This window comes from Macrotis lagotis, chromosome 1 (genome assembly GCF_037893015.1).
Source record: "Macrotis lagotis isolate mMagLag1 chromosome 1, bilby.v1.9.chrom.fasta, whole genome shotgun sequence".
Lineage (NCBI taxonomy): Eukaryota > Metazoa > Chordata > Mammalia > Peramelemorphia > Peramelidae > Macrotis > Macrotis lagotis.
This window is the reverse complement of record NC_133658.1, coordinates 757,792,372-757,818,440: the sequence shown is the minus strand read 5'-3', so window position 1 is coordinate 757,818,440 and position 26,069 is coordinate 757,792,372. Positions and strand designations below refer to the sequence as shown.

Genomic DNA, 26,069 nt, shown 5'->3' with positions numbered 1-26,069 from the left:
CATCGTGGTTTTTATTCTTTATTCTTTTGTTGTCTCTGGACTTAAGGAGATGATGGAAACACATGTTAAAAACGCAGATTAAACTTAAAATCTGCATCTGCAATGTATACCACGGAAACAACGGAAAGACTGGCAAATTGCCTTCTGGGGGGTGGGGGAAGTAAGATCAGGGGGGAAAAATTGTAAAACTCAAAATAAATACACTCTTTAATGGGGAAAAAATGAGCTGGATAAAGAAAAAAAAATTTTTAAATCTGCATTCGGGGATTTCCTTACCCCAAAGGCAGGCGGTCCCAAAATGAAGGCCTCGGGTCCTCCTCGCCAGAGCGAGACACGTGGGGCGGGTTCTAAAGAGCGATCAGGCTGCAGCGCCCCCCACGGCACGCAGCCGCAGAAAAAAGCGCTGGGCCGCCCCGCCCCGCCCCCACGGGAAGCGTAGCTGTCCGGGCGGCAGGAACCGGAAGTGAAGCGACGGGAGGCCGAATCCGGGCCTCGTCTCCATTCCCCCGGATGCCCGGAGGGAGGGCGGAGCCCGGAAGGGGTGGGAGTGAGGATGTGGGTGGGGCGGGGCGCCGAAATAGAAAGTGGCCGTTGAGCCTGGGTAGCTGCTCGCTTCCATCTGGCGTTTTGAGTCCGGGAGGCCGATGGCAGTCCCGGGCCTGACCAGAGATGGGCTCCGGGCGCCGCTGCCAGGCCGAACTGTTTTAGGTGCCGAGCCTTCCGGGCGCCGCCAGCCTCCTGCCTTAAGCAAACACTCGGCAGTCTTTGCTCCCGTCCAGGTTCTCCTTCCTTTCCGGCTTCGGCACCCATCCCATCCCATCCCATCCCACCCGGGGACCCCCGCCCCGGGCCGGCCCTTCCCTCCCCGCTTCGCCCCCACCCTGGGCCCCCTCCCTTCCCCCGGAGCCCGGCCCTCGCGTGCCTGGGTAGGCTGAGGATGCTGGTGTTTTCCTCCCGAGCAGGAATCGCGGACGTCTCAAAAACCGGCCCCGATCCGAAAGTCTCGATGTGCCCCCTGGGTAGAACAGACCTTCGAGAAGAACCGGGCCCTGCTGGCCGTGCTGGCCGAGAGGAACGAGGCGGTGGCGCCCGTGGGGGCGTGGGTGGAGTGCGCCTGCCCCGGCGGGGAGGAAGCCCCGGCATCCGTGAGTGCCCCGTAGCCGGGACGGGTGGGGGAGGGGACCCCTCTTTGCCCTTTCGCCTGCGCCGCCAGCATCTCCTCCAGGCTTTAGGTAACTAGGGTAGAAGGGGGCCCGAAATTATGGCTAAAAACCTGTGGCTTCTATCGTTTATATAATAATATCAGCCTTTATTGAGTACTCCCAGAGTGCGAGGCCATGAACTGGTTTTGTGAATAAGACAACACTATCCCTACTCCTCCACTAATAAACTCGAGGAGACTAAGACGAGATAAAATGCTTCAAGTGTGCGCATAAAATCCAAAGGACACGAAAGAACCTCTGAAGCCAAACCCCTGCCTGAAACTTGAATCCTCATGTAGATACTCTGACTCTACCAGAGACTCCTTTCAATGATCCATTACTCTAAGTAGTTTTGATGACTGCTGCTTTATAATAGTTTTAGATCTGCTACAGCTTAGGGCCACCTTCCTTTGCATTTTGTTTTTTCATCAATTCCATCGATATTCATGACCTTTAGTTGCTCCAGATGAATTTTGTTAACTGATTTGTCTAGCTCTGTAAAAGTTGTATGGTAGTTTGATTGCTATAGCGCTGAAAATTGTCATTTTTATTTTATTAATTCAGCCTGACATGAGCAATTGACGTTGACAGGTGTTCAGTTTCAATTTTTGTTCTTCTCATCTTCATGGTGGTAGTTGTATAAAATATTTTCCTGACCCTACTTGCTTAGCTTTGCCTCCCTCCATTCATGTACATTTTCCCATGACTATTATTTACGTTAACAGCATAGCAATATTCCATCACACTCATGTACTACAGTCTGTGTGTCTTTGTGTGTGTGTAGCCTAAAAAAGCCTAGGTGCAAATTCTGGGTCTACTAATTACTACTTGGTGACCTTGTGAAAATCACCCAACCTTTCTGAGTCTTAGTTTCTTCATAGGTACATTGAGGGTGCTGCCATCTTAAAGATTTCTAATAGCACTAAATCTTATCCTGTGTGATAGAATCAGTAAATGCTAAATTTCAATGGGGAAAAAAAAGACTTTGTCCCAAAAAGGGCAGAACTAGCAACTATGGTTGAAAGTTGGAAGAAGATGATAAAAAGGAAAAAACATCTAACAATTAAAACTATCTAAAAGTGGAATTGACTGCATCAAGATATAGTGAGATAGTAGAGATTTCTACTTATAAGAGGTTTTTAAAAGGCATTAAATGACCACTTGTGTGAAATTGAGGGAATTCTTGTTTAGCTTTGGATTGGATTAGATGATCTCTGAATTTCTTTTTAGATCCAAGATTCTATATTATGCTTGTGACTCTTGAACTTCCTAGGTCACCATTTTCTCATCTGTAAAATGAGTAGATTAAATTATATCTCTAAGACCTCCAGCATTATGTGATCCTGTAAATTTGGAGAACTATGAAGTATAAATAGGACTTGTTGACTTGGGTGTAGTGGGAGAATGAAGAGCTAAAGATGATGTTTTCCAGACTAGTTGATAGCTTTAAAAAAGCTGTCATTTATTTTTTGAGATATATCTCCTTATGACAGATGTGTACCTCCCCAACTTCCTCCTCATTCCTGTTTGCACACATATAAGACTAGAAAGATAACTTTGGAGTCAAGTTGTGCTTTCACATGGCACTCATCTCCTATCACTATGTCATTGTTCTTCCTGTCCCTTCATATATTATATTTCTTTCTCACTTTTACCTTACAGAATCTATTTCTTCCTCAAGACTCAACTTAAACACCACCACTAAAAAAAAGTTTTTCCTATCCCTCTTGTTTGCTAGTGCTCTCAAGACTTCCATCCTTAACTACCATTGTATTTTTGTTGGATAATGCAAATAATGTTTCTTGTATTCATTTTGTGTGTATGTATGTATGTATACAAGATATATATAATCTGATTGTGTTTGTGTGCACACATGTTGTCTCTCCTAATAAGATATATATTCCTTGAGGGTAGATACCTTTTGTATTTGTATCCACAGAAACTGTTACATGGTATAAGCATTTGTAATAAATGCTTATTAATTGCTTTATAAAACATATTAGGAATGTTTGTATCAGTTTGATACTTTTTTCAGTTTGAAAAAAATTATAATCATGCAGGGAATGCTAATCAGAGACACAGTCCTAATGAAATATAGTTTAATTCGTTTTCTTGAGAACACTTTGATCTGTGATGTAGTTTTAATCAATTTATAGACTGAATTTTGCTTAGAATTGATTCATTTTGTCTTTTCAATTCAGTTAAAAAATAATTTGCTTTGGAATTCAGTAAATTATTGTTATTTAAGTTTTTAGTTTTTGATTTAAATACCTGAGCTGCTAAATTCTACTGTTCTGAGCCCCATTCATGTCCTTATTCTCAAAGGAATTTTAAATTGTGAAACTTATAATGTTAATCTGTAAAACTTCATTTTTTAAAAGATGTTATCTTTTTTTCTATTTATAATAGGAGAGTCTAGATAGGCAAAACTGACTGGGCTCTGAAACTCATTTTCTTTCTTTTTCTCAAGGTTTCAGCATCTCTTTTAGAAGTAGAATTAAAGAAACAGCAACGCTTAAAAGAAGAATCTCTGAAACGCTTTCAGAAACAAGTGAAAAGCAGAGTAAATCAGCAAATGAAGCTAAGAAAAAAGCAACAACTTCAGAAATCCTTTGAAGCAGTAAGTTCAGAACTGGATTTCAAAATGGGTTATGCTAAGGGAATAGCAAGAACCAAAAGGGAGGTTTATCTACTGTATGCTTTGCTTTGGAGTTACCCTATTTCGGGTAACTTTGAATTTAGTACATGAAATGGAAAACAACTAATTAGGGAACCTGGCTCACATAATGAATTCAGTGAGTGACCCTACTACAATTTCTGTGTTTTTTTTTTTTTAATTGATATATAAACATTTATTGAGCATCTGCTGCACTGTGCTAAGCAGAGGCAAAAGACAAAGCCCCGTTCTTAAGGAGCTCACATTCTAATGGAGGAGATGGCAAATAAACAACTATGTACAAATAAGTTATATATAGGATAAATCAGAAAGAATTTTTCAAAGAAAGGCACTAGAATTAAGAGGGTTGGGAAAGGTTTCCAATAGAAGTGGAATTCCAGTTGAAATATAAAGGAAGCCAAGAAAATGAGTAGGTGGAGTTAAGGAAGGAGAACATTCCAGGCATGAAGGACAGCCAGAGAAAATGCTTAAAGCTGAGAGATAGATTGTCTTATTCATGGAATAGCCAGGAGGCCATTGTCACTGGATTGTACGGAGTGAGGTATAAGAAAATAGCAAGGTAAGGGGGGCTATGAATGCCAAGCAAAAGACTTTGTATTTGATCCTAGAAGCATTAGGGAGTCACTGGAGTTATGTAGTAAATGGAAACACCTATGCTTTGACAAAATCATTTTGATGGCTGAATGGAGGATCGAGTAGAGTAGGGAAAGGTATGTGGTAGGTAGATCCACCAGCAGGCTGTGTCAGTAATTCAGGTATGAGATGATAGAGTGGTGTACTGAGAAAAGGGGGGGGTATATTTTGCTGTATCTCTCAGATATAGCAAAGATGGAAAAGAGTTGGAAATTGAGGGGATGCCCATCAATGGGGCATGGCTGAATAAGCTGGGGTATGTAATTGTGATGGAATACTATTGTGCTATAAAAAATGACAAGCAGAATGTTTTCAGAAAAACCTGAAAAGACTTACATGAACTGATGAAAAGTAAAGTTAGAAGAAGCAAAATAGCCTACACACCAGAACAGTATACACAGTATACATCAATATTATATTTTAATCAACAGTGATTGATTTAATTATTCTAACAATTTAATGTTCTAAGACAACTCCGAAGAACTTCTTTTGTTTTTGTTTTTGTTTTTTTGTTGGGCAATGCCCAAGGTCATACACCTAGTGTATGTGTCAAGTGTCTGAGTCTAGATTTGAACTTAGATCCTTCTGAGTCCAGGGCCAGTGTTCTATCCATTGCACTACCTAGCAGCCTCCTAAAGGACTTTTGATGAAAAAATGCTATTTACTTCAAGAGAAATAACTGTTGGAGTCTAAATGCAGGCATACTTTTTTTTTTGACAAGGCAATGGTGGTTAAGTGACTTGCCTAAGGTTGCCTTGGCAACAGATTGGCTATAGGCAATGAAGACATTGTAAGGTGTCCACAGTGACAACTAAGTTGTGAGTCTGGAGGACTGGGAGGATGATATTGCCTTTGACAGTAATGGAGAGTTGGGGAGGTAGTAGGGTTTGGGGAAAAGATAATGAGTTTAATTTTGAACCTGTAGAATTTAAGGTGTCTATTGGACATCCAGTTCAAGATGCTTGAAAGACAATTGGAGATGCAAGACTAGGTCAACAGAAGTAGATTTGAGACTCAGCAGCAGAGAGATAAAAGTTAAATCCATGAGAGGTAATGAGATCACAAAGTGAAGTAGTAGGGGAAGATGAGAGTTTAGGACAGCCCTGGGGGGCATCCATGAATGTCTTGACATAAAAAGACTGCAAATCAATCGTACTGAAATTTCACAGAATAGCAAAAAGAAAAAAATCTCAAAGTACTTTTAGGCTTTGAGGAATTCATTGAACAAAAGTGATAGTTCTGGCTATCTTTGATGACTCACTGTATCTTTTCTTTCATGTTTAGGCTGAAAAAGAAAGCTCTATAGCCATGCAGTCTTCTGATTCAGCCACACACTTGACCCCTAAAAGTAGCAAAAGCATTTACCAGAGCAGTTTGAAAAGTGCTATCCGAAGTATGAATCTCAGCTTGCAATCTACTCAGACTCTTGGTTTTATTGAAGAGGAAAAAAACAATGAAAATGAAACATTCCAACAGCAGGCTCTAGCTGTAAGTACATTCACAATACTGAACTACTATAACTCCTTTATTTAGACACTGCTTTATAATTACTTTAAAGCATTGCACAAGAATGATTTTTCATGATACTTTATGATTATAGAGTATTTTGCATTATAAATTGTTGTGTAAAGTAGAATAAAATCTCAGATGTCACTTTGGGATTTTTTTTTTTTTCGGTTTTTGCAAGGCAAATGGGGTTAAGTGGCTTGCCCAAGGCCACACAGCTAGGCAATTATTAAGTGTCTGAGGCCGGATTTGAACTCAGGTACTCCTGACTCCAGGGCCGGTGCTCTATTCACTGCGCCACCTAGCCGCCCCTACTTCGGGATTTTTAAATGTTTTTTATTAAAACAATATTCCTTTAGTAATTTTATTTTGCACTTGGTATTTTAGAATTCTGTACCATAGCAAGGCAGTTAATAAAATACAGTAAGTTAGGGTACAGGTTTCTATTTATGCAGTTCCTGTTTCTTTATAGTTATACATTATGTGTTTAGGTTGCTTTTTACAGCACATACTTTTAATATTTTTCCACCACATAAAAAAATTTTTTTAACACTCATTTAAAACAATTTTGAGTTCCATATTATTTCCTTTTTTCTTTCTCCTCCCCTCTCATTGGGAAAGGCAAACATTTTCATATAGTGCATCATGCAAAACATTATTTCCATACCAGTCATTTTGTCAAAGAAAATATGGACAAAAAACTATTGAGAAAATAAAGTCTTAAAAAGTATGCTTTAAGGGGCAGCTAGGTGACTCAGTGGATAGAGCACCGGCCCTGGAGTCAGGAGTACCTGAGGTCAAATCCGGCCTCAGACACTTAATAATTGCCTAGCTGTGTGGCCTTGGGCAAGCCACTTAACCCCATTGCCTTGCAAAGACCTAAAAAAAAAAGTATGCTTTAGGGACATCGAGGTGGTGCAGTGGAGTCAGGAGGACCCAAGTTCAAATCTGACCTCATATACTTGATAATTACTTAGCTGTGTGACCTTAAGCAAGTCATTTAACCCCATTGCCTTGCAAAAAAACCCAAAACAAAACAATGAAAAAGTATGCCTGCATTTAGACTCCAACAATTATTTTTCTGCAAGTGAATAGCATTTTTTCCATCAAAAATCCTTTAGGAGGCAGCTAGGTGGTGCAATGGATAGAACACCGGCCCTGGACTCAGGAGGATCTAAGTTCAAATCCAGACTCAGACACTTGATACATACACTAGCTGTATGACCTTGGGCATTACCCAACAAAAAAACCAAAAAATTCTTCAGAATTGTCTTAGATCATTGAATTGTTGAGAATAATTAAATCAGTCACTGTTGATTATAATATAATATTGTTGTATACTGTGTATACTGTTCTGGTGTGTGGTGTGTAGGCTGTTTTGCTTCTTCTAACTTTACCTTTCATCAGTTCATGTAAGTCTTCCCAGGTTTTTCTGAAAACATTCTGCTTGTCATTTCTTATAATACAATAGTATTCCATCACAATCACATACCACAGCTTATTTAGCCATGCTTCAATTGATGGGCATCCCTTCAATTTCCAATTCTTTTCCATAAAAGCTTTTTATATATATATATATATGTCCCTTTTTTTTTATTTCATAGGGATATGGACCTAGCAGCTGGATCAAAGGGTTTATACTTTTTCATAGTTCCAAATTGCTCTCTAGAATGGTTGAATCTGTTTACAACTCCCACCAATTATACTTTTGTTTTCCAATTTTCCCATATTCCCTCCAACATTTGTTATTTTCCCATTTTGGTTAGCCAGTCTGATTAGGTGTAAGTGGTACTTCAGAGTTGTTTTAATTTGTATTTCTCTAATCAGTAATTTAGAACATTTTTTGTATGACTATAGATAGCTTTGATTTCTTCATTTGAAAACAGCCTGTTCATATCCTTTGACCATTTATCAAATGGAAAATTACTTGTATTCTTATAAATTTGACTTAGTTCTCTAAATATTTAAGAAATGAAGCCTTTGTCAGAACCATTTGCTGTAAAAAAAAATTTCACATTATGATTACTAACTGGCAACACAAACTATTTTGAACTTTGCCATTTATTTGTTGGATCACTTAGAAGGAGTGCTCAGGGTCCCATCCTGAGCCTTCACCTGGATACGTACCTTTCCCAGGTCTTCAGACGTCACGGACCCATCGGTCTAAGAATGCACGGACCCTCCTTGGGGACAGAGGGCAATAACTGGACAGAGCACCCAGTAGCAGTCTAACAAGCAGGTCTTTATTGCTTACATAGCAGCAAAAAATGTCTCCCATCTTCCCCAGCCCCATCCCTTTTATAGTCCCGAGTTCCTCCCCTGTTCCTCCCCTGTTCCTCCCTCATGGGCATAGCCACATAGGTGGCCAAGGTCCAGAGCTGGGTCCCTGACAAAGGAGTATAAAAGTGATTTATTTAATTAAGAAAACAAAGGTACTCAATCCCATTCCTTAAATCAACTTGCTTTCCAGTTGGCATTCTTTTAGCAAATAAGGTGCCTACTTTGTTCAAGACATGTTTGTCTTAAAGAATATAAAGAAGAATAAGACATTCAGCTTTCATATTGTGTATATATGTAAGGTAAATAAACTAAGTTATACATTAAGTACCCTACATATACAGTATAATACAAAATTAAAGCATGAGGCATGAATATTAAAACATGAAGCATGAATATCATTATGACTAAATCCATTTTATATATATATATGTAAATATATATCATTAGGAAAAATGTAAGAAGCATATTATGATCATCATTTCTTTTATTTTAAAATTTTTTTTAATTTATTTTTTCCAATTACATGTAAAGATAGTTTTCAACATTCATTTTTGGTAGGATTTTGAGTTACACATTTTTCTGCCTTCTTTCCTCCCCATCACAGTGAATAAGTTGATATAGGCTATACATGTATAGTCATGTCTAACAGATTTCCATGTAGTCATGTTCCATCATCATTTCTTTCTAGAGAATAAAATTTTTTCCCCCCACACTGAATTTTTAGGTAAAAGGTAAAGTTTAGAAAATATCACTAAAGTATTAGGTTTTACTTTATAATATAACTAATTAGAATCAATAAGTATTTATTGAAGCTCTAGTATATGTAGTGAACACTTACATATAATAAAAGTAAAATTAAAATTTATATAATATTTTGGTCTATATTATGTGTATAAGTTTTACATTTATTTGTTAAATTTATATACTACATATATGTATATAAAATTTTTATATCTCATGATTTCATTTTGTTTTTATAACAATCCTACGAATTAAGTGATATTATTCCCATTTTACAGAGGAGGATATTGAAACTGACCGTGTTTAGGTAACCTGCCCATGGGTTAGACAACTAATAAATATTTGAGGAATGTTTTGAATTCAAAACTTCTTGAATCCTAAGGCCAGCATTACTCATTTTACCTTGTAGCTGACTATAAAAGTAGGGTCCACTGTGAATTATAATTTAGCTCAAGAAGACAAGATTAACTCAGTTGAAGATTAGCTCAACTGAAGATTGACTCAGAATTAACTCAAATGAAACAATCAGAGAATAATATGAAACATCAAGTTGTGGGCTTGAGTAACTGAAAAGATTCATAGAGGAGTTAGTTGAGGATTGAGCTGTACTTGGATGGATGAGTAATTTTTGTATTGTTTAATCAATTATTCATGCCTGACTGTTTGAGACCTTGGTAGATACTGGAGTGGTTTGCCAGTTCCTTCTCCAACTCTTTTTACATAGGTGGAACCTGAGAAAAAACAGGATTAAATCAGTCACATAACTATTAAGGGTATTCAAAAATTTGAACTTGAGTCCTCCTGACTCCAAGGGTGGCAATCTAAACACTCTGCCATCAGACTGCCCTAGTATTTGAACAAAGCATTTTCAGGTGGTAGGCTAAGAGTAGAGAATAACATGAACAAAGGCCCAGAATCAAGATTGAGCATGGCATATGTGGATTATTGTAAGGGGAACTGACTTAATTTAGAGTAAATACAGGAGTAGAGGGAGAAAAAAACTGAAGAGCAAGACTGGAGCTAAATGATGAAGAATTTTGAAAGTAACCTATTATATAGTCCCTATAATTTCTCTATAATAGGCTGGGCATTTAAAAAATCTTCTGTAAAGTAGCTTCAATTATTATGCATCTGTAGAGATAAATTGTATGAAGAAAATGGAAATATGTACTTTCTGATCTTATTTTTCTTTTTTTAATTTTTTTTTCGGTTTTTTTTTTTTGCAAGGCAAATGGGGTTAAGTGGCTTGCCCAAGGCCACACGGCTAGGTAATTATTAAGTGTCTGAGACTGGATTTGAACTCAGGTACTCCTGACTCCAAGGCCGGTGCTTTATCCACTACGCCACCTAGCCGCCCCTGGTCTTATTTTTCTTGTAATTTTTAATCCACTAGATGTCACTGAGTGTTATCTTTATCATACAAACATTCAAGAACTGACTTCTCCATTTCATTCAGACATGTTTAAAGAGCCTGAAATTTCGTCAACACATTTGAGTTCAATAATGAAAGTGATCCTTCTGTCAGGATTAGGAAATTATCAACTCTGATGTGATTTAAGATCATATAATCATAGAATTTTGAAGTTGTAAGAAACCCCTGAGGTCAAATGGTATAACCTCCTACAACATGGGAATCCTTTTTACAATATCTCTAATTTTTTATTTTTGCAGCCTCAGCTTGAATTCTTCTGGTCACAAGGAGTTGATTTTTTTATTGAACAGCTCAAATTATCTGGAAGTAATTTCTAACTTAGCCCCTGTTAATGTCTTTCCTTGTATGACTATTTCCAGGCCCTTTACCATTCTCTTGGTTGTCTTTTTCTGAACGCTCCTTAGTTTGTGATTTTCCCCCTTAAAATGTCGTCCCCTGAACTGAATTCAGTATACCAAATGTGGTCCAACATATAATATAAGTGACTATTTCTTCCCATAATCTGGATTTTATCTTATGGCATTTGGTAAACTACCAAGAACTAACCTGCCTTCAGCCCTAGATATCTAAACCCATGATGAATCAAGCCTGACTTTTACTAGTTTGCTAGATCATATAAGATTAAATAAAGAATCACAACATCAAAAAAGACTTCAAGAAGTCACCTGATCTAGACCTTGCCTTTTAGTCAACTAGAGTCAAATAATAGTGATCCCTGTGGATGAAATTTCTACAGTGTCCATTGATCAGCATTATTCATTTATGTATTTTTGAAAGCATATGATCAGGGTTTAGTTGCTCTTTGTTGCATAACTGTTTTGTGTTTGTAGACTGTTTTTGTCCTACTTCAGTCATTTGTTTTCCAGGAAAAACTGCATCAACTTCTTTGATCTTATTTTCTAAAACCGTTTCTCTATGCGCTGTAGTAGTAAAGGTAAAGTGAGATACATAGCTTTGATCAAAATCAGTCTATTAACAGTGACATGTATACCTGTTAATAAAATTGGTGAGACTAGCAACCTCAGTAAAACAAGTAATCCCAATAAGAAAGGGAGGAGCCTCTTTATTGATGCAAAACAAAGAAAGAATCTGTAGGACAAAATGATTGATTGTAGGGTTGGAACAGGAACATTATGCCTGGCAATACTAAAAAAAAAAGGGCTGGCATTTACATATGACAATTAAGAAATGTTAATTGTTTTATGGAACCCATCTGGCATCTTGTAATCTTTGTGAAGGAATCAAAATTTCCAGAATTGCTCTCTCTTTGAAAGAGATTGAAAACTCCTCTAATTAGGCAAGGACAGGCAAGGAAAGACAATATATCTTTTGGGGATGGTACCAGGTTTAATTTGTGGCATTTAAAAATAGATATCCTGGTAATGATGATGATGATGATGATGATGATTGTCCTTCATTTTCGAATAAGACCATAACATTAGGGAGGTGATGCCATGACAAGCTCATGAATTGGATTTGTGTGAGGGAGTATTGCGCTAAATCACTCCTCATTTTCTCCTCTGGAACCATCTCAGTCTAATGGCCAGATGTGAATCCAGTAGCCCTGTATGTCAGGCAGTCAGAGTTAAGTGACTTGCCCAAGGTCATACAGCTAGTAAGTGTCAAATATCTGAGGCCAGATTAGAATTCCCATCCTTCTGACTCTTAAAGCCAGTATTCCAGGAGCTACTGATATGAGAGATATATTTTTTTTTATTGTAACTTTAACTCAGAGGGAAACTTTGAATTCCTGAGATCAATTTAAGGATCTAGAAATGGAATTTAAACAGACACAGATTCAATTATAATATGAAATCAATACAGAATCAATTACAAAGTAGAATTATAATTTCTCAGCTCTTTCTGAAATCTCAAAACTAAATTCAGTCCTTGAACTCTTTTTTTTCTTTTCAGTTTTTGCAAGGCAAATGGGGTTAAGTGGCTTGCCCAAGGCCACACAGCTAGATAATTATTAAGTGTCTGAGGCCGGATTTGATCTCAGGTACTTCTGACTCCAGGGCCTGTGCTCTATCCACTATGCCACCTAGCCGCCCTAGTCCTTGAATTCTTAAACTAAATTCACTACTCTGTCAAGTGTGTGACCAGATACTCTGAACCCTTGACTTTGGAAGTGAAGTAGAACACTGTCTTAGCAGAAGTCAACTGGAAGGTAGCCATTGGTGACTAGAAGAAGTTGAAATTTGTTGGCATGAATTTTGTTTATTAGACTGGTAGTTTCTTAAAATTTTCCTCAGGACCATCTCTAGGTATATGGAAAAGAAGGACTAGATAGTCATTTGCATGTAATTTAATCACCTAGATTAACAATGTAAAAGTTTTTTGGGGGGGGGGTCTTTTGGGGTTAAGGGGACTTGCCCAGGTCACACAGCTAATAAATATCTGAGTTCAGATGTGAATTCAGGTCCTCCTGACTGGAGGACCAGTGCTCTATCTGCTGGGTCACCTACTTGCCTCTTAAGGTTTACTTTTTTTTCCCTTTTTTTTTTTAGGTTTTTGCAAGGCAAATGGGGTTAAGTGGCTTGCCCAAGGCCACACAGCTAGGTAATTATTAAGTGTCTGAGACCAGATTTGAACCCAGGTAAACTCCTGACTCCAAGGCCGGTACTTTATCCACTTCGCCACCTAGCCATCCTGTTAAGGTTTACTTTTAAGCCAAAGCATCATGAAGGTGATAATTGAACCAGAAGTAAAGTTTCTATCATTGCTAGGCTTTATAAATTGCAATCTTAGTTTCAGAACAAAGTGTGATATATAATTTGAAAAGGATTGGGTTATGTATTAGCTTTTTTAGCCATGCTTAAGCACAGATAGTAATCATTGTTATCTTCAAATAAGTAAATCTCTACACACAATATATTTTCTTTTTTAAAAAATTATATAAATATTTTGTTTTCCTATTAAATACAATATTAGTTTCTACCAGTCATTTTTTGTGAGATTTTGAATTTTACATTTTCCCCCTTCCTTCTCCTTCCCCCCAACAGAAGGCAATTTGATATAGTCTTTACATTTGTTTCCATGATATGCATAGATGGAAATTAAATGTGTTGAAAGAAAAAATATCCTTAAGGAAGAAAGAAAATATTAGAGATAGCCAAATTATGTAATATATAAGACAGTTTTTAAAAAATTGAAGATAATAATCTTTGGTCTTCATTTACACTCCATAGTTCCTTCTCTGGATACAGGTGGTATTCGCCATCACAGATCCCCTAAAATTGTCCCTGATTATTGCACTGATGGAATGAGCAAGTCCATTAAGGTTGATTATCACCCCCATGTTGCTGTTAGGATGTACAATGTTCTTGTGGTTCTGCTGGTCTCACTCAGCATCAATTCATGCAAATTTTTCCAGGCCTTTCTGAAATCCCATCCCTCCTGGTTTCTAATTGAACCAAATAGTGTTCCATTCCATACATATACCACAACTTGTTCAGCCATTCCCCATTTGTTAGACATCCCTTTGATTTCTAATTCTTTGTCACTACAGAGTAGCTATAAATATTTTTGTACATGTGGGGATTTTGTCCTTTTTCATGATCTCTCCAGTAATGGTTTTGCTGGATCAAAGGATGTGCATATTTTTATTTACCTTTTAGGCATAATTCCAAATTGCTCTCCAGAAAGTTTGGATGAGTTCACAGCTCCACCAACAATGTATTAGTGTCCCAGATTTCCCACATCCCCTCCAACATTGCTCATTGTCCTTTCTAGTCATATTGTTCAATCTGAGAGGTGTTAGATGATACCTCAGAGATGCTTTAATTTGTATTTCTCTAATCAGTAATGATTTAGAGCAGTTTTTCATATGACTATAGATAGCTTTTATTCCTTTGTCTGAATATTGCCTTTGCATATCCTTTGACCATTTGTCAATTGGGGAATGACTTATTTTTTTTATAAATTTGACTCAGTTCTCTATATATTTTTGAAATGAGTCCTTTGCCAGAAACACTAGTTGTAAAAATTGTTTCCCAGTTTGCAACATTTCTTTTGATCTTGGTTAGAGTGGTTTTGTTTGTGCAAAAGCTTTTTAATTTAATGTAATCAAAAAATCCAGTTTGTTTTTATAATATTCTCTATCTCTTTCTTGGTCATAAACTGCTCCCCTTTCCATAAATGTGACAGGTAAACTATTTCTTGTTCTACTGATTTGCTTATAATATTCTTTTATGTCTAATTCTGCCAACCATTTGGATCTTATCTTGCTATAGGGTGTGAGATGCTGGTCAGATCCTATTTCTGCCATACTATCTTCTAGTTTTCCCAACAGTTTTTATTGAAGAGTGAGTTCTTATCCCAGAAGCTAGACTCTTTGGGCTTATCAAACAGTAGATTACTATAATCATTTCCTTCTCTTTCTTTTGCACCTGATCTATTCCTCTGATCCACCACTCTGTTTCTTAGCCTGTACCAGATACTTTTGATGACTGATGCTTTATAATATAATTTTAGATCTGGTAAGACTAAGCTGCCTTCTTTTGCATTTTTTTTCATTAAATCCTTTGATATTCTTGACTTTTTTGTTTCTCCATATGAATTTAGTTACAATTTTTTCTAGTGCTCTGAAATCATTTTTTGGAAGTTTGATTAGTATGGCACTAAATAAGTAGTTTAATTTAGGTGGAATTGTCTTTCTATTTTATTAGCTCAGCCCATCCATAAGCAGTTGATATTTGCCCAGTTATTTAGATCTGATTTTATTTGTGTGAAAAGTGTTCTATAGTTGTTAATTTCATAGAGTTTCTGAATCTGCCTTAGCAGGTAGACTCCCAAGCATTTTATGTTGTCTGAAGTTATTTTAAATGGGATTTCTTTTTTTCTAACTCTTGCTGCTATTTCTTGTTAATAATATATAGAAATGCTAAGAATTAGTGATTTTTTTTTATATCCTGTGACTTTGCTAAAGTTGCTAATTGTTTCCAGTAGTTTTTTTAGATAATTTTTTAGGGTTTTCTAGGTATACCGTCATATCATTTGCAAAGAGTAAAGTTTTCATACAATATATTTTCAATGATTTTATAAGTAAAGTTACTATTTTAAAAATATTTACATTCTGTTTTATTCACCTGTTAGCTGTTTTTGCCCCATATTACCAATAGTAGAGATTTAGTCACAAAATAAAAGGCTACAAATATTAATATCCCCTAGAAATTTCTGTTGAATCAATTTGGAGAATACTCCTTCAGGTAATACAGTGATTGTTCCAAAGGCTTAAAGTTTGTTTTACTTCTTACTGCAGTTCTTTATAAAGAAAACTTTGTTTTGCAGGCCCCATGGGATAGGGTGGTGCTATCTACCTCTTGCCATATATTAAGAAAAAGAATAATTCATGATACTGCATTTTTTATAACCTTAGCTACATAGATGCATTATCATGTATTGTAAATAGCTTTATCTTGACTCATTTAGCCACTCTGAAGCTACCTCATTGAAAATTTGACTCTCTTAGAAGACAAATACCACTTTTTAGGGTTTTTTTTGCAAGGCAAAAGGGGTTAAGTGGCTTGCCCAAGGCCACACAGCTAGGTAATTATTAAGTCTGAGACCAGATTTGAACCCAGGTACTCCTGACTCCAGGGCCGGTGCTTTATCCACTACACCACCCAGCTGCCCCTATATACCACTTTCTCTCTGTTAGGAGATATGAACTCTTTAAAAACAAATGAATCTAGTAAGAGGTTGTATACTGATAAAAGACCAGAATGGTAGTGAGAGAGGGAACCTGGAACTTAGATTATTGTTTAGTAATCACCTGAAATTTTTTCATCTTTGAAGATTCCTTTCTCAGAAATTTAGAGCTCTTGTTTTTCTCAATTTTGGAAAGTAGTTTTATGTTAAAATTCTAGGAGGATGGTTGACTTTTCCACTATTAAAAAATATATGACATGAGAAGAACCCACTCTTATTTGCTGGTGTCTTTAGCTGTCTATAAAGGGGAAGAGTTTATTATCTTTCCTTTCTCTCTGCAGGGAGATTCCAGTCCTATATCTATTATTCTAAGTCATATTTAAGATAAGTTGTACTTTATTAATCTATCTATCTATCTATCTATCTATTTATTGTTTTATTGTTTTATGAGGCAATGGGGTTAAGTAACTTGCCCAAGGTCACACAGGTGATTATTAAGTGTTTGAGGTCACATTTGAACTCAGATCCTCCTGATTCTAAGGCCGGTACTCTATCCACTGCACCACCTAGCTGCCACGATAAGTTGTACTGTAATGAAAAGTAATAAATAGGTAAATACCAACATAATAGGTTAGAGAGTGAATATGTAGACAACATAAATATTAATAAAAGACCATGTAATAGCACTTTTTCTGAATATAGTTTTTAAAACATTGAACTTTAAGTCTTCATTAATTGGGGAAGGAAGTTAAAAGAAAGATTTTAAAGAAAGTTGTTGTCTAAAACTGGAAAGGGATAACCCAAAGTGAAAAGAAGAAAAGAGTGTTCATTGAGAGTAGTAAAACTTTTTTGGCAGGGAGGGGAATCTAGAAATGAAAGGTATGAGTAAGGAATAAGCTGTTAGCTTAGTTAGCAAGGAGTAGCAGCTAGAATTCCTCATTAGAAGTTTGCCTTTTCGAGAGATAATTATAGTAGTAATAATACTAACAACACAGTTATACAGAGCTTTAAAGTTTGCAACCCATTTTCTTCAGAATAACACTGTGAGGGGCGGCTAGGTGGTGCAGTGGAGAGAGCACCGGCTCTGGAGTCAGGAGTACCTGAGTTCAAATCCGGCCACAGGCACTTAATAATTACCTAGCTGTGTGACCCTCACTTAACTCCATTGCCTAGCAAAAACTTAAAAAAGGGGAAAAAAAGAAAAAAACAGAATAACACTGTGAGATTGGTAATAAAAGTAAATAAAAGTAAAGTGTTTCCATCTTGCAGATGGGGAACTAAATGTCTGAATAGTTGTAAGTTGCCCTTGGTATTATGATGATGATGATGATGCTTGTCCTTCATTTTTTTTTTTTTTTTAGGTTTTTGAAAAGCAAATGGGGGTTAAGTGGCTTGCCCAAGGCCACACAGCTAGGTTATTATTAAGTGTCTGAGGTTGGATTTGAACTCAGGTGCTCCTGACTCCAGGGCCGGTGCTCTCTCCACTGCGCCACCTAGCTGCCCCCTTGTCCTTCATTCTTGAAGAAGATCATTACATATCAGGAAGCTGATGTCATGACAAGCAAATGAATTGGATTTGAGTGAAGGGACTCATTAACATAGTAGATTGACTAAAGGCAGGATTCAAACACAGATTTAACCTCTATGTGAAATGCTTTTTATATCATACCTTGCTGCTTTTCAAAGTGGGAAGTATCTATTTAACAACTGCTGTGTTGATCCAGACTTTTGGTTTCAGGTATTTCGATGCTCAAATTTAAAGTAAACATATATAATGTTAAAAATTTACTTAATAACTCTTAAGATAAAATGATGAAATGACAGTTGCTGAGTTGAAATAATGAAAATGAAGTTGTTATACAAAAATATTATCTTATGATGGAAATCTCCTGTGAAATTAATCCTCTTGTCAAAAGTCTGACATGAATTTAATAGCAGGAGCCCATTTTCCTGTTAGAAAACTTGTTGTTGTTGGTATTAACATTTGTTTGTTTTTTTTTTCCTTTCTTCCTTGCTTTCTCTGGTAGCTTAGCCAAACTGTGAAGCAAGCCCGCCAACAACTGGCTTCCCGAAAAGCTACAGATGGAGAGAAGCCATTAGGACTTTCAAAAAAAAGCACAGAGAGCAGCCCTATCCAAGAGGTAAATTAGTTTCCTAAGAAACTTCACTGAGTCAAAATAACAATTCAGAGTGAACTCTTAAGAAACTGTGAATATAAGGGGCGGCTAGGTGGCATAGTGGATAAAGCACTGGCCCTGGAGTCAGGAGTTACCTGGGTTCAAATCCGGTCTCAAACACTTAATAATTACCTAGCTATGTGGCCTTGGGCAAGCCACTTAACGCCATTTGCCTTGCAAAAACATTAAAAAAACAACTGTGAATATAAAAGATTTAAGTTTAAAGAGTAAACTGACAGATTAAAATTCCTTTTTCTGGTTTCTTTTATAAATTCTCCCAAGTTCCTAAGACCAGCTTCTAAACTGATATAACTTGTGTTTTCTTAGCTCATAGAGTTCCTTTTGAATTCTTGATGAGGGTTTTTTGTATAGTCTTCACTACCTCCTTTGAACCATGTCTGTATTTCCTGCATTTCCAATCGTCTGCTGGATATAATTTTCTAGATATCACAACACATCTAAAATCCAATATATTATCTTTCCTTTCTTCTCTAAAATTTGCCTACTTCTTCAGATTTCTTGATAATACCATTATGTTTTTAGTCACTCAGGTTCATAGCCTTAAAGTCATTCTAAACTTTTCCCTTATTTCACTCCACATAACCAGTAAGTTAATAATTTTGTTGATTCTGCTTTTATAACACCTTTTTTCATTGCCCTTCTGCTAGATTCATTTGTATCATCATCTGTACTTTTGCATTAACTTCCTGATTATTGTCCCAAATTCTAGTCTCTTCTCTCTAACACATTATCTTTATAACTATAAAAATAATCTTCCTAAGACAGGTCTTACCATGCCTTTCTTATTTTTATTTTTAATTTTTACTTGCTTTTTTTCTGTTTCACTGTGTCATTTTTTTTTTAATCTCAGAAATCTTCAGTGGTGTCCTTTTACTTTAAGGATGAAATTACAAACTCTTCAGACTGCTGTTTAAAGTCTTCCACAATCTAGCTTCCCTCCTTTCCATTATTTATTTCATAGAATTTATATGTTTATGTATTCTGAGTTCCATTCAGATGGGCTACTAGTTGCTTCCTTTTCCCATCCTGAAATTAACATGCCATATTCCTTCACATATACTGGCCCCCAAACCTGAAATGTATGCTCCCTTTACATCTATCTACTTATTAGAATTCCTTAGTTTCCTTTTAGGTTTAGCTCTGGTATCACTTCTTAGCAAAAGTCTTTTTAGATTCTCTCTTGTCCCTATCCCCCTTAGTTTTAGCATCTTCTCCCTCCTGAAACTGCTATGTCTCCCTCCATCCCAATAGATGTTTTAAAACTTTAAGGGAAGGAACCATTCTTTTTTTTCCCCTTTGTACCTCTAGCACCTAGCCTTTATTTATAATGAGTAAATTTAAAAATGGTTATTAAGTTCTGTGCTGACTTTCCTTAAGTTAGCTTTTTATTAAATATATACTTTTGTTTTTGCAAGGCAATGGAGTTAATTGGCTTGCCCAAGGCCACACAGCTAGGTAATTATTAAGTGTCTGAGGCCAGATTACTCCTGACTCCAGGGCCAGTGCTCTATCCACTGTGCTACTTAGCCACCCCTAAATATATACTTTTAATACTTCTATAGATCTGTGTTTACTTCCTGTAATGATGCAGATCATAATCAGTCCTCACCCACTCTTCCTTTGCTATTCCCATTCATGTCCTTTCCAAAATCTTGCATAAAATATATGACCAGACCTCTTAGGGCCTTCTTCTAGTACTTTTAAACATATTCTCAGTGCTGGTATAGTCCTCGAGCTATCCATCTGATATACCTCAGTCTAATTAACATAAGTAGCCCAACCCTTTTTTTTTTTTTGATAATGGATTTTCTGGATTTTACATTTTATTCCACTTTTCATGTATAAATAATTGTTGGTACTATTTTTCAATCTACCTGTGTCCTTTAATGCATCTTCCTTTCCCAGTGGTTTACTTGTTTGATATCCTTTAAAACTGAGATGTATCATGATTAGCAGTCATATAAGCATTACCAAAAGAATAATATTTTTAAATGGGAATTAGTTTCAAAGAGCAGCTTAAAATCACTGAAAGTGCTTCTTGGTTTTCAAAAGCCATTACAAATCTGGATCCATCTCTTTATCTATCTACATTGCCTGCTTATTTTTCAAGTTCAATGGACCACCCATCCAACTATGAATGTTAAAATTAGGACAATAGACATTTTAAATCCATTTAGCTTTTCTCATGTGACTATTTTCTTCTCTAGAGTAGTCTTGTATTTCTTTGAGGAATCCCTCTTAGTGTTCTGTGACTTGATGCTTTCAACATAATGGCAGGTACAAACAGAACCTTTTGGAGGATTTTACCATCTCTAGGAAATACCTTTATTTGGATTCTCTGCAAGACATTCTTCTTGATAATAAACAACACTGTCAAGTCTCCCTATTTTATGCCTCATTTTGATAGTTCTAGATGCTTGAACAAAGTTTTTTCTGGTTGCATATATAAAGAAATCTTAACATGCATTGGAGACACTTTTGCTGTAAGGAAACTTAGAGTCTCTTTTTTGCTGAGTCAAATGATATTTTATAATCAACAATCAAAGCAAAATCTTGCATTTTCTGTACTTTTCAGTTAGCATTGTTAACTAGGAAGATGTTTCTATTGTAGGAAATTGTCTGTAGCAACTCACCTTTCACGTCTTTTTTTTCAGTTCCTTCAATCTATAGGCAGCTGATTCTCATAGAAATATTATAGAGATGTAAAAGTAGATTTATTGGATTGGAAAGTAATTACAGCTCTATCACCTTGCTATATGCCTTTCTGATCTGCATTTTTGATCTTTTTTATCTTATTTCTTTTAGATAATCTGTTCAAATCCATTGATTCAGAAATTATTTCTACATTAACAACTAATAGTTTCCTGACTGTTGTGTTGATACTCTGGGCATACCATATTTACACCTTTAAAATCTCTTATTGAAAGAATAGGGGAGGGGCAGCTAGGTGGCGTAGTGGATAAAGCACTGGCCTTGGAGTCAGGAGTACCTGGGTTCAAATCTGGTCTCAGACACTTAATAATTACCTAGCTGTGTGGTCTTGGGCAAGCCACTTAACCCCGTTTGCCTTGCAAAAAAAAAAACCTAAAAAAAAAAAGAAAGAAAGAATAGGGGCAGCTAGGTGGCACATTGGATAGAGCACAGACTCTGGAGTCAGGAGTACCTGAGTTCAAATCTGACCTCAGACACTTAATAATTACCTAGCTATGTGGCCTTGGGCAAGCCTCTTAACCCCATTTGCCTAACCAAAAAACCTTAAAAAAAAAAGAATATTAGAAGGTATAAGGCTTCTGTTTAGTATTTATCCCCACAATCATTCTAGCTGTGAGTATTGTTTTAGCTTTGCAAATATAAACAGAAACATAGGATGGCTTATTGAATAGAATATTGGACCTGTCAGAAAAACTTGTGTCTAATCCTACCTCAGACACTGAACTATCTCTGAGATGCAGGGTAAATTCTTCCTCAATTTCTTTATCTATAAAATGGGCATGACTATAGCACCTACCTCAAAGGAATTGTTTTGAGAATTAGATTTGATTCTTTGTATAATGTACTTTATAAGCCCTAAAGTCTTATATAAAGAACTATTATTACAAATTTTTGTCTTACTTAATTTTCTAATCTCCAAACATATTTTCTAACAGTTTTACCATCCTTTTTTTGGTGCCCACTTTTACATTGAAGCCCCTGAATATTTTGGAAATACTATCTAGTATTTAATAGAATTGCTTTTCTTTTCTTCTTAGTCAAATGTTTATATATAATTTGAAATTATCCCTTTATGGATTTTTTTTTTGCCTAAATTCTTCCAAAGGATTTCAAGATAAGGTGGTCAAGTAATCTCATATAATGATTGTTGCCTTTAAGCATAATGAACCAACTCTCTTAATTATTTAATTCACCTTATCTTTCTATTTATCTGCAGTTTCCTTCTGTCTTCTTGTTTTGTATCTTGAGACTGTCAGTATTCAAATTGTTCAGTTCCTCTTTTAACATCTATTTTCCTTAGAATAATCTTACATTTAGATTACCAACAATTAAATTTCATACTTAAAGAGGGTCTAAAAATTTGATTCATAGCATCTTCTAACCCCTTTCACATCACTGATACCATCACTACAAAAGGAGAAGGGGACCTATCAGGTCTGATGAACATTTTATATTTTTATTTCATGGTTTGATAGGGCCAAAGAATAACTTAGTAGCTAAGCTTCTAACAATAGCCTCTCCAGATTTAAATAGACTGGCTCTCAGTCCACAAACATGGTACTTTCAGCTTAGAACTTCATTTATATAGCCTGTGTCATTTCCACAGTATGATGAGGCTTCAGAGTAAAATTTTTATGAAGCATTGGGTGGTTAGAAGTAGTATTGAGGGGAGAAAGAGAACGGAATACACATTTATAAAGTGCTTATTATGTGCTGGCACTGTGAATATCTTATTAATAAGTCCAGAAAAATGTACTTTCTCCCTCATTTTCAGTTTCTCAAAAGATTTATTTAGTGCTTCTCTGCTCTGTACTAAATGCATATTACCTCTGCAGCATTCAGTGTTATAGTTTCAATTAATAAATGACTGGATAGTGGCACTTGACATCTTTGTGAGATTTTGTGATTGAATGTTCCTGGAATTAGGAAAAAATCTAAGTTCTCCTGTCTTAGGTCCTTATAACTTGCAACCTTAAGCAAGTTATATAACTTCTTTTCTTAATATTCTTCCTTGTAAAATGAGGATAATTATAATATCTACCTCATAAGATTATTATGAGGATCAAATGAGTCAGTATAAAGTACTTAGAAAACCTTTAAAGCGCTATTCAAATGTGAGTCGTGACTATTATTTTCTTTTCATCTTTTTAAAAGTTTTTAAATATTCTTCTGTTTTTATATATTTACTGTTTTGCAGACTATTGCACAGGTAGGTAAATTGGACTAATTTTTTTAATCAAAAGATTATTGAACTGTAAGCTCATTTTCTATAGACTCACTAAAAAGCAACTTCAGGACAACTTGTAGCCACATTAAGAGATATGATATGATAATATGATAATGGATAGAATTCTAGACTTGGAATCAGGAATATTCATTATGAATTTGTCACTTAGGTAGTAAGCCTCAGAGACAAGATTTGAACCTAGGTATCATGGAGAAAGAAGGAATCACATGGAGTTTTAAGGAGTTACTGGAATTTACTTAATCTGGGTATTTTCCCTGGCTATCCCCTGCCTGGAATGTTCTCCTTCCACTGCCCTGATTATTGATCTCCTTGACTTGCTTCTCTACTGGAAGCCTTCCCCAGTTCTTCTTAATTCCTGTACATTCCTCTTATTCTTTTGTCTCTTTTGTATCCTTCGCATTTAGCACAATGCTTGGCTTAATGAAATGTTTAATCATTTTGATGGGAAATGGAATAACATGAATAAATCTATATTAGTCAGAAAGTTTTAGCTATTTAGAGATCTTGATGAATAGTTTGGTTTGACTGATCTACTAGAGATTTTCACGTAAAAATTCAGTGACCTCTTATCAGAAACTCTATAGAGGGAAAATCTGATTTAAGTATGAGTTAGACTAGGTGACCTCTGAAGTCCCTTCCAGCCCTGCAACTCTGTAATATGAAATAATTTGGAAAAGATATAGTGATACCATATTGGGGCCCAGGGGGTTGGAACTTTAAACTAAGTTAGCTCCCATGGATTGATTCAGTTATCTTTTATATATTCATGGTTCCCAGATTTACATTATTGTCCCTAGCCTCTGCTGAGCTCTAGTCGTACATCTCCAACTGTCTGTTGAAAATTTTAAACTGGAAACCCCAAAGACGCATCAAACTCAACATGTCCAAAACAACATTAAATTGTCCCTAACCTCTCCACCCATTATCCTCCCAAACCCTTTCTTGCTCCCCAGTGGGTAGTGCCATTGGAAAACTCAAATGGGATAATGTAGGTAAATGTTTTATAAGACTTAAAGCAGGGCGGCTAGGTGGCGTAGTGGATAAAGTACTGGCCCTGGAGTCAGGAGTACCTGGGTTCAAATCCGGTCTCAGACACTTAATAATTACCTAGCTGTGTGGCCTTGGGCAAGCCACTTAACCCCGTTTGCCTTGCAAAAAAAACAAACCTAAAAAAAAGACTTAAAGCAGTACAGAAAGACCAACCGTTGCTGTTGTTTTTATTATCTCCTCTATGTGGTCAGTTGTAAGTCAATTGTAAAACTCAGTTTTTCACCCTGTCAGGAACCTGGCGAGATAACTACTTTTTTGCGCAAGCTACTTGCCAGTGACGTACTTTCTAAGGCCTTTACAAACAGAATATTTAGCAGCACTGTGTTTTACAGTGTTAGGTTGACTCCAGGATACTGGTAGAGGGAGGTGATTGAATTGGTATTATCAGATTCTAGGGTCTGACATGGGGCATTATGTGGAGCATGCTTCAGTGATTTTACTGATGTTTTTCCAGAAAGAGTGTTATCCACAAACTTGACTTGAAATATTTTTTACAAGAAGGGAGGATTAAATCAAATATAACAGTGTTGTATAAACCAGTCTTATATGTCAAAGGCGCCACTCAGTTTAAAGTATTATTTTTACATTGTAATCAGATTGTGTGCTTCCTCAAGACTATTTGTATATTCCCTATGTAAAGCATCAGAAAGAAAATTAACTCCTTGTGAGCACTGATTGGGAAAGGAACTTAGACTTTCTTTTGTAAGTGAAATCAAGTCCCTTCAAGCCTTAATTATAAGGATTGGGAACCTGCCACTCAGGAAAAGAGGAGAATCTATAATTGCAGTTGCTCTGCTTTTTGTTGGGTTTGCCTTTACTCACATTAGAATCACTTTGACTATAAATGTTCTTTCACCTCTGAACATAGAAATAAAAACTGTCCTTGTTGTCTTCTTACTAGATTATAAAACCATAAACCTTCTGGAATTGTTTCCATTTTAGAACACAAGGGCAAGTTGCAGTCAGTATAACTGTGTCTTTTGTAATCATAATATTTGTTGACATACATCACCTATCTGGTTATTCCATATAATTTATTGAATTTGGCCTTCTAAAGTTAGTGAGGATCTCACTGAGGACTCTCACCAAAGCCTGAGTTATGACCATTCACATATCACCCCTATTTGAAGAATGTGAAAAGGAAAGGACTTTCCTCTCAAAAATAAGACAGATCTGTTCCTTCCAACCCAGGCAGAACAAAGTCAAGAGAGGAAGCAACAAGAATTAAACTTCTTTGGGTTAAGGCTGGGTCTTAAGAGGACTATAATCCTGCAGTTGCTTTGGCACTATAACATTAGAGTCTGGGAAGTTGGTTAGTCTATCTTTGTTTCTCTCTCTCTCTCTCTCTCTCTCTCTCTCTCTCTCGGGGGTGGAAGGAGCAGTGGGATTAAGTGACTTGCCCATGGTCATACAACTGGTAAGTATCAAGTGTTTGAGGCCAGATTTGAACTCAAGATCTCCTGACTGCAGGGTCAGTACTTTAGCCACCTAACTGTTCTCTATTTCTTGAAGTATCCAATAAACTCAACCTACTAAGACTGATCTCAAGGCTTTTGATGAAACCTAAAGTATTATTTCTAGTGTATTGCCCTTTCCTAAACTAATGATTTTTTTTTCAGGAAACTTATGTTAGTACAAATGAGCTGGTTACAGAAAAGCCCCCTCCTAATCATCTTTCAGACAAGATACAGGACCAACAGACTAAAGAGGCAAGTAAACCATAAGAAGTTACTATTAG

At 36.3% G+C, this 26,069-nt stretch overlaps 1 protein-coding gene across 1 annotated transcript in view; it reads left to right on the top strand.

The window, feature by feature from the left end:
• The first annotated feature begins 551 nt into the window (after nt 1-551).
• CCDC15 (coiled-coil domain containing 15) overlaps nt 552-26,069 on the top strand; it is a 31,562-nt gene continuing 6,044 nt past the window's right edge. Inside the window, exons 1-6 of the mRNA XM_074216414.1 lie at nt 552-779; nt 963-1,145; nt 3,673-3,822; nt 5,797-6,000; nt 18,151-18,264; nt 25,951-26,040. Coding sequence (XP_074072515.1) covers nt 645-779; nt 963-1,145; nt 3,673-3,822; nt 5,797-6,000; nt 18,151-18,264; nt 25,951-26,040 — 876 coding nt within the window. The 5' untranslated portion in view covers nt 552-644. The remainder of the gene's footprint in view (nt 780-962; nt 1,146-3,672; nt 3,823-5,796; nt 6,001-18,150; nt 18,265-25,950; nt 26,041-26,069) is intronic.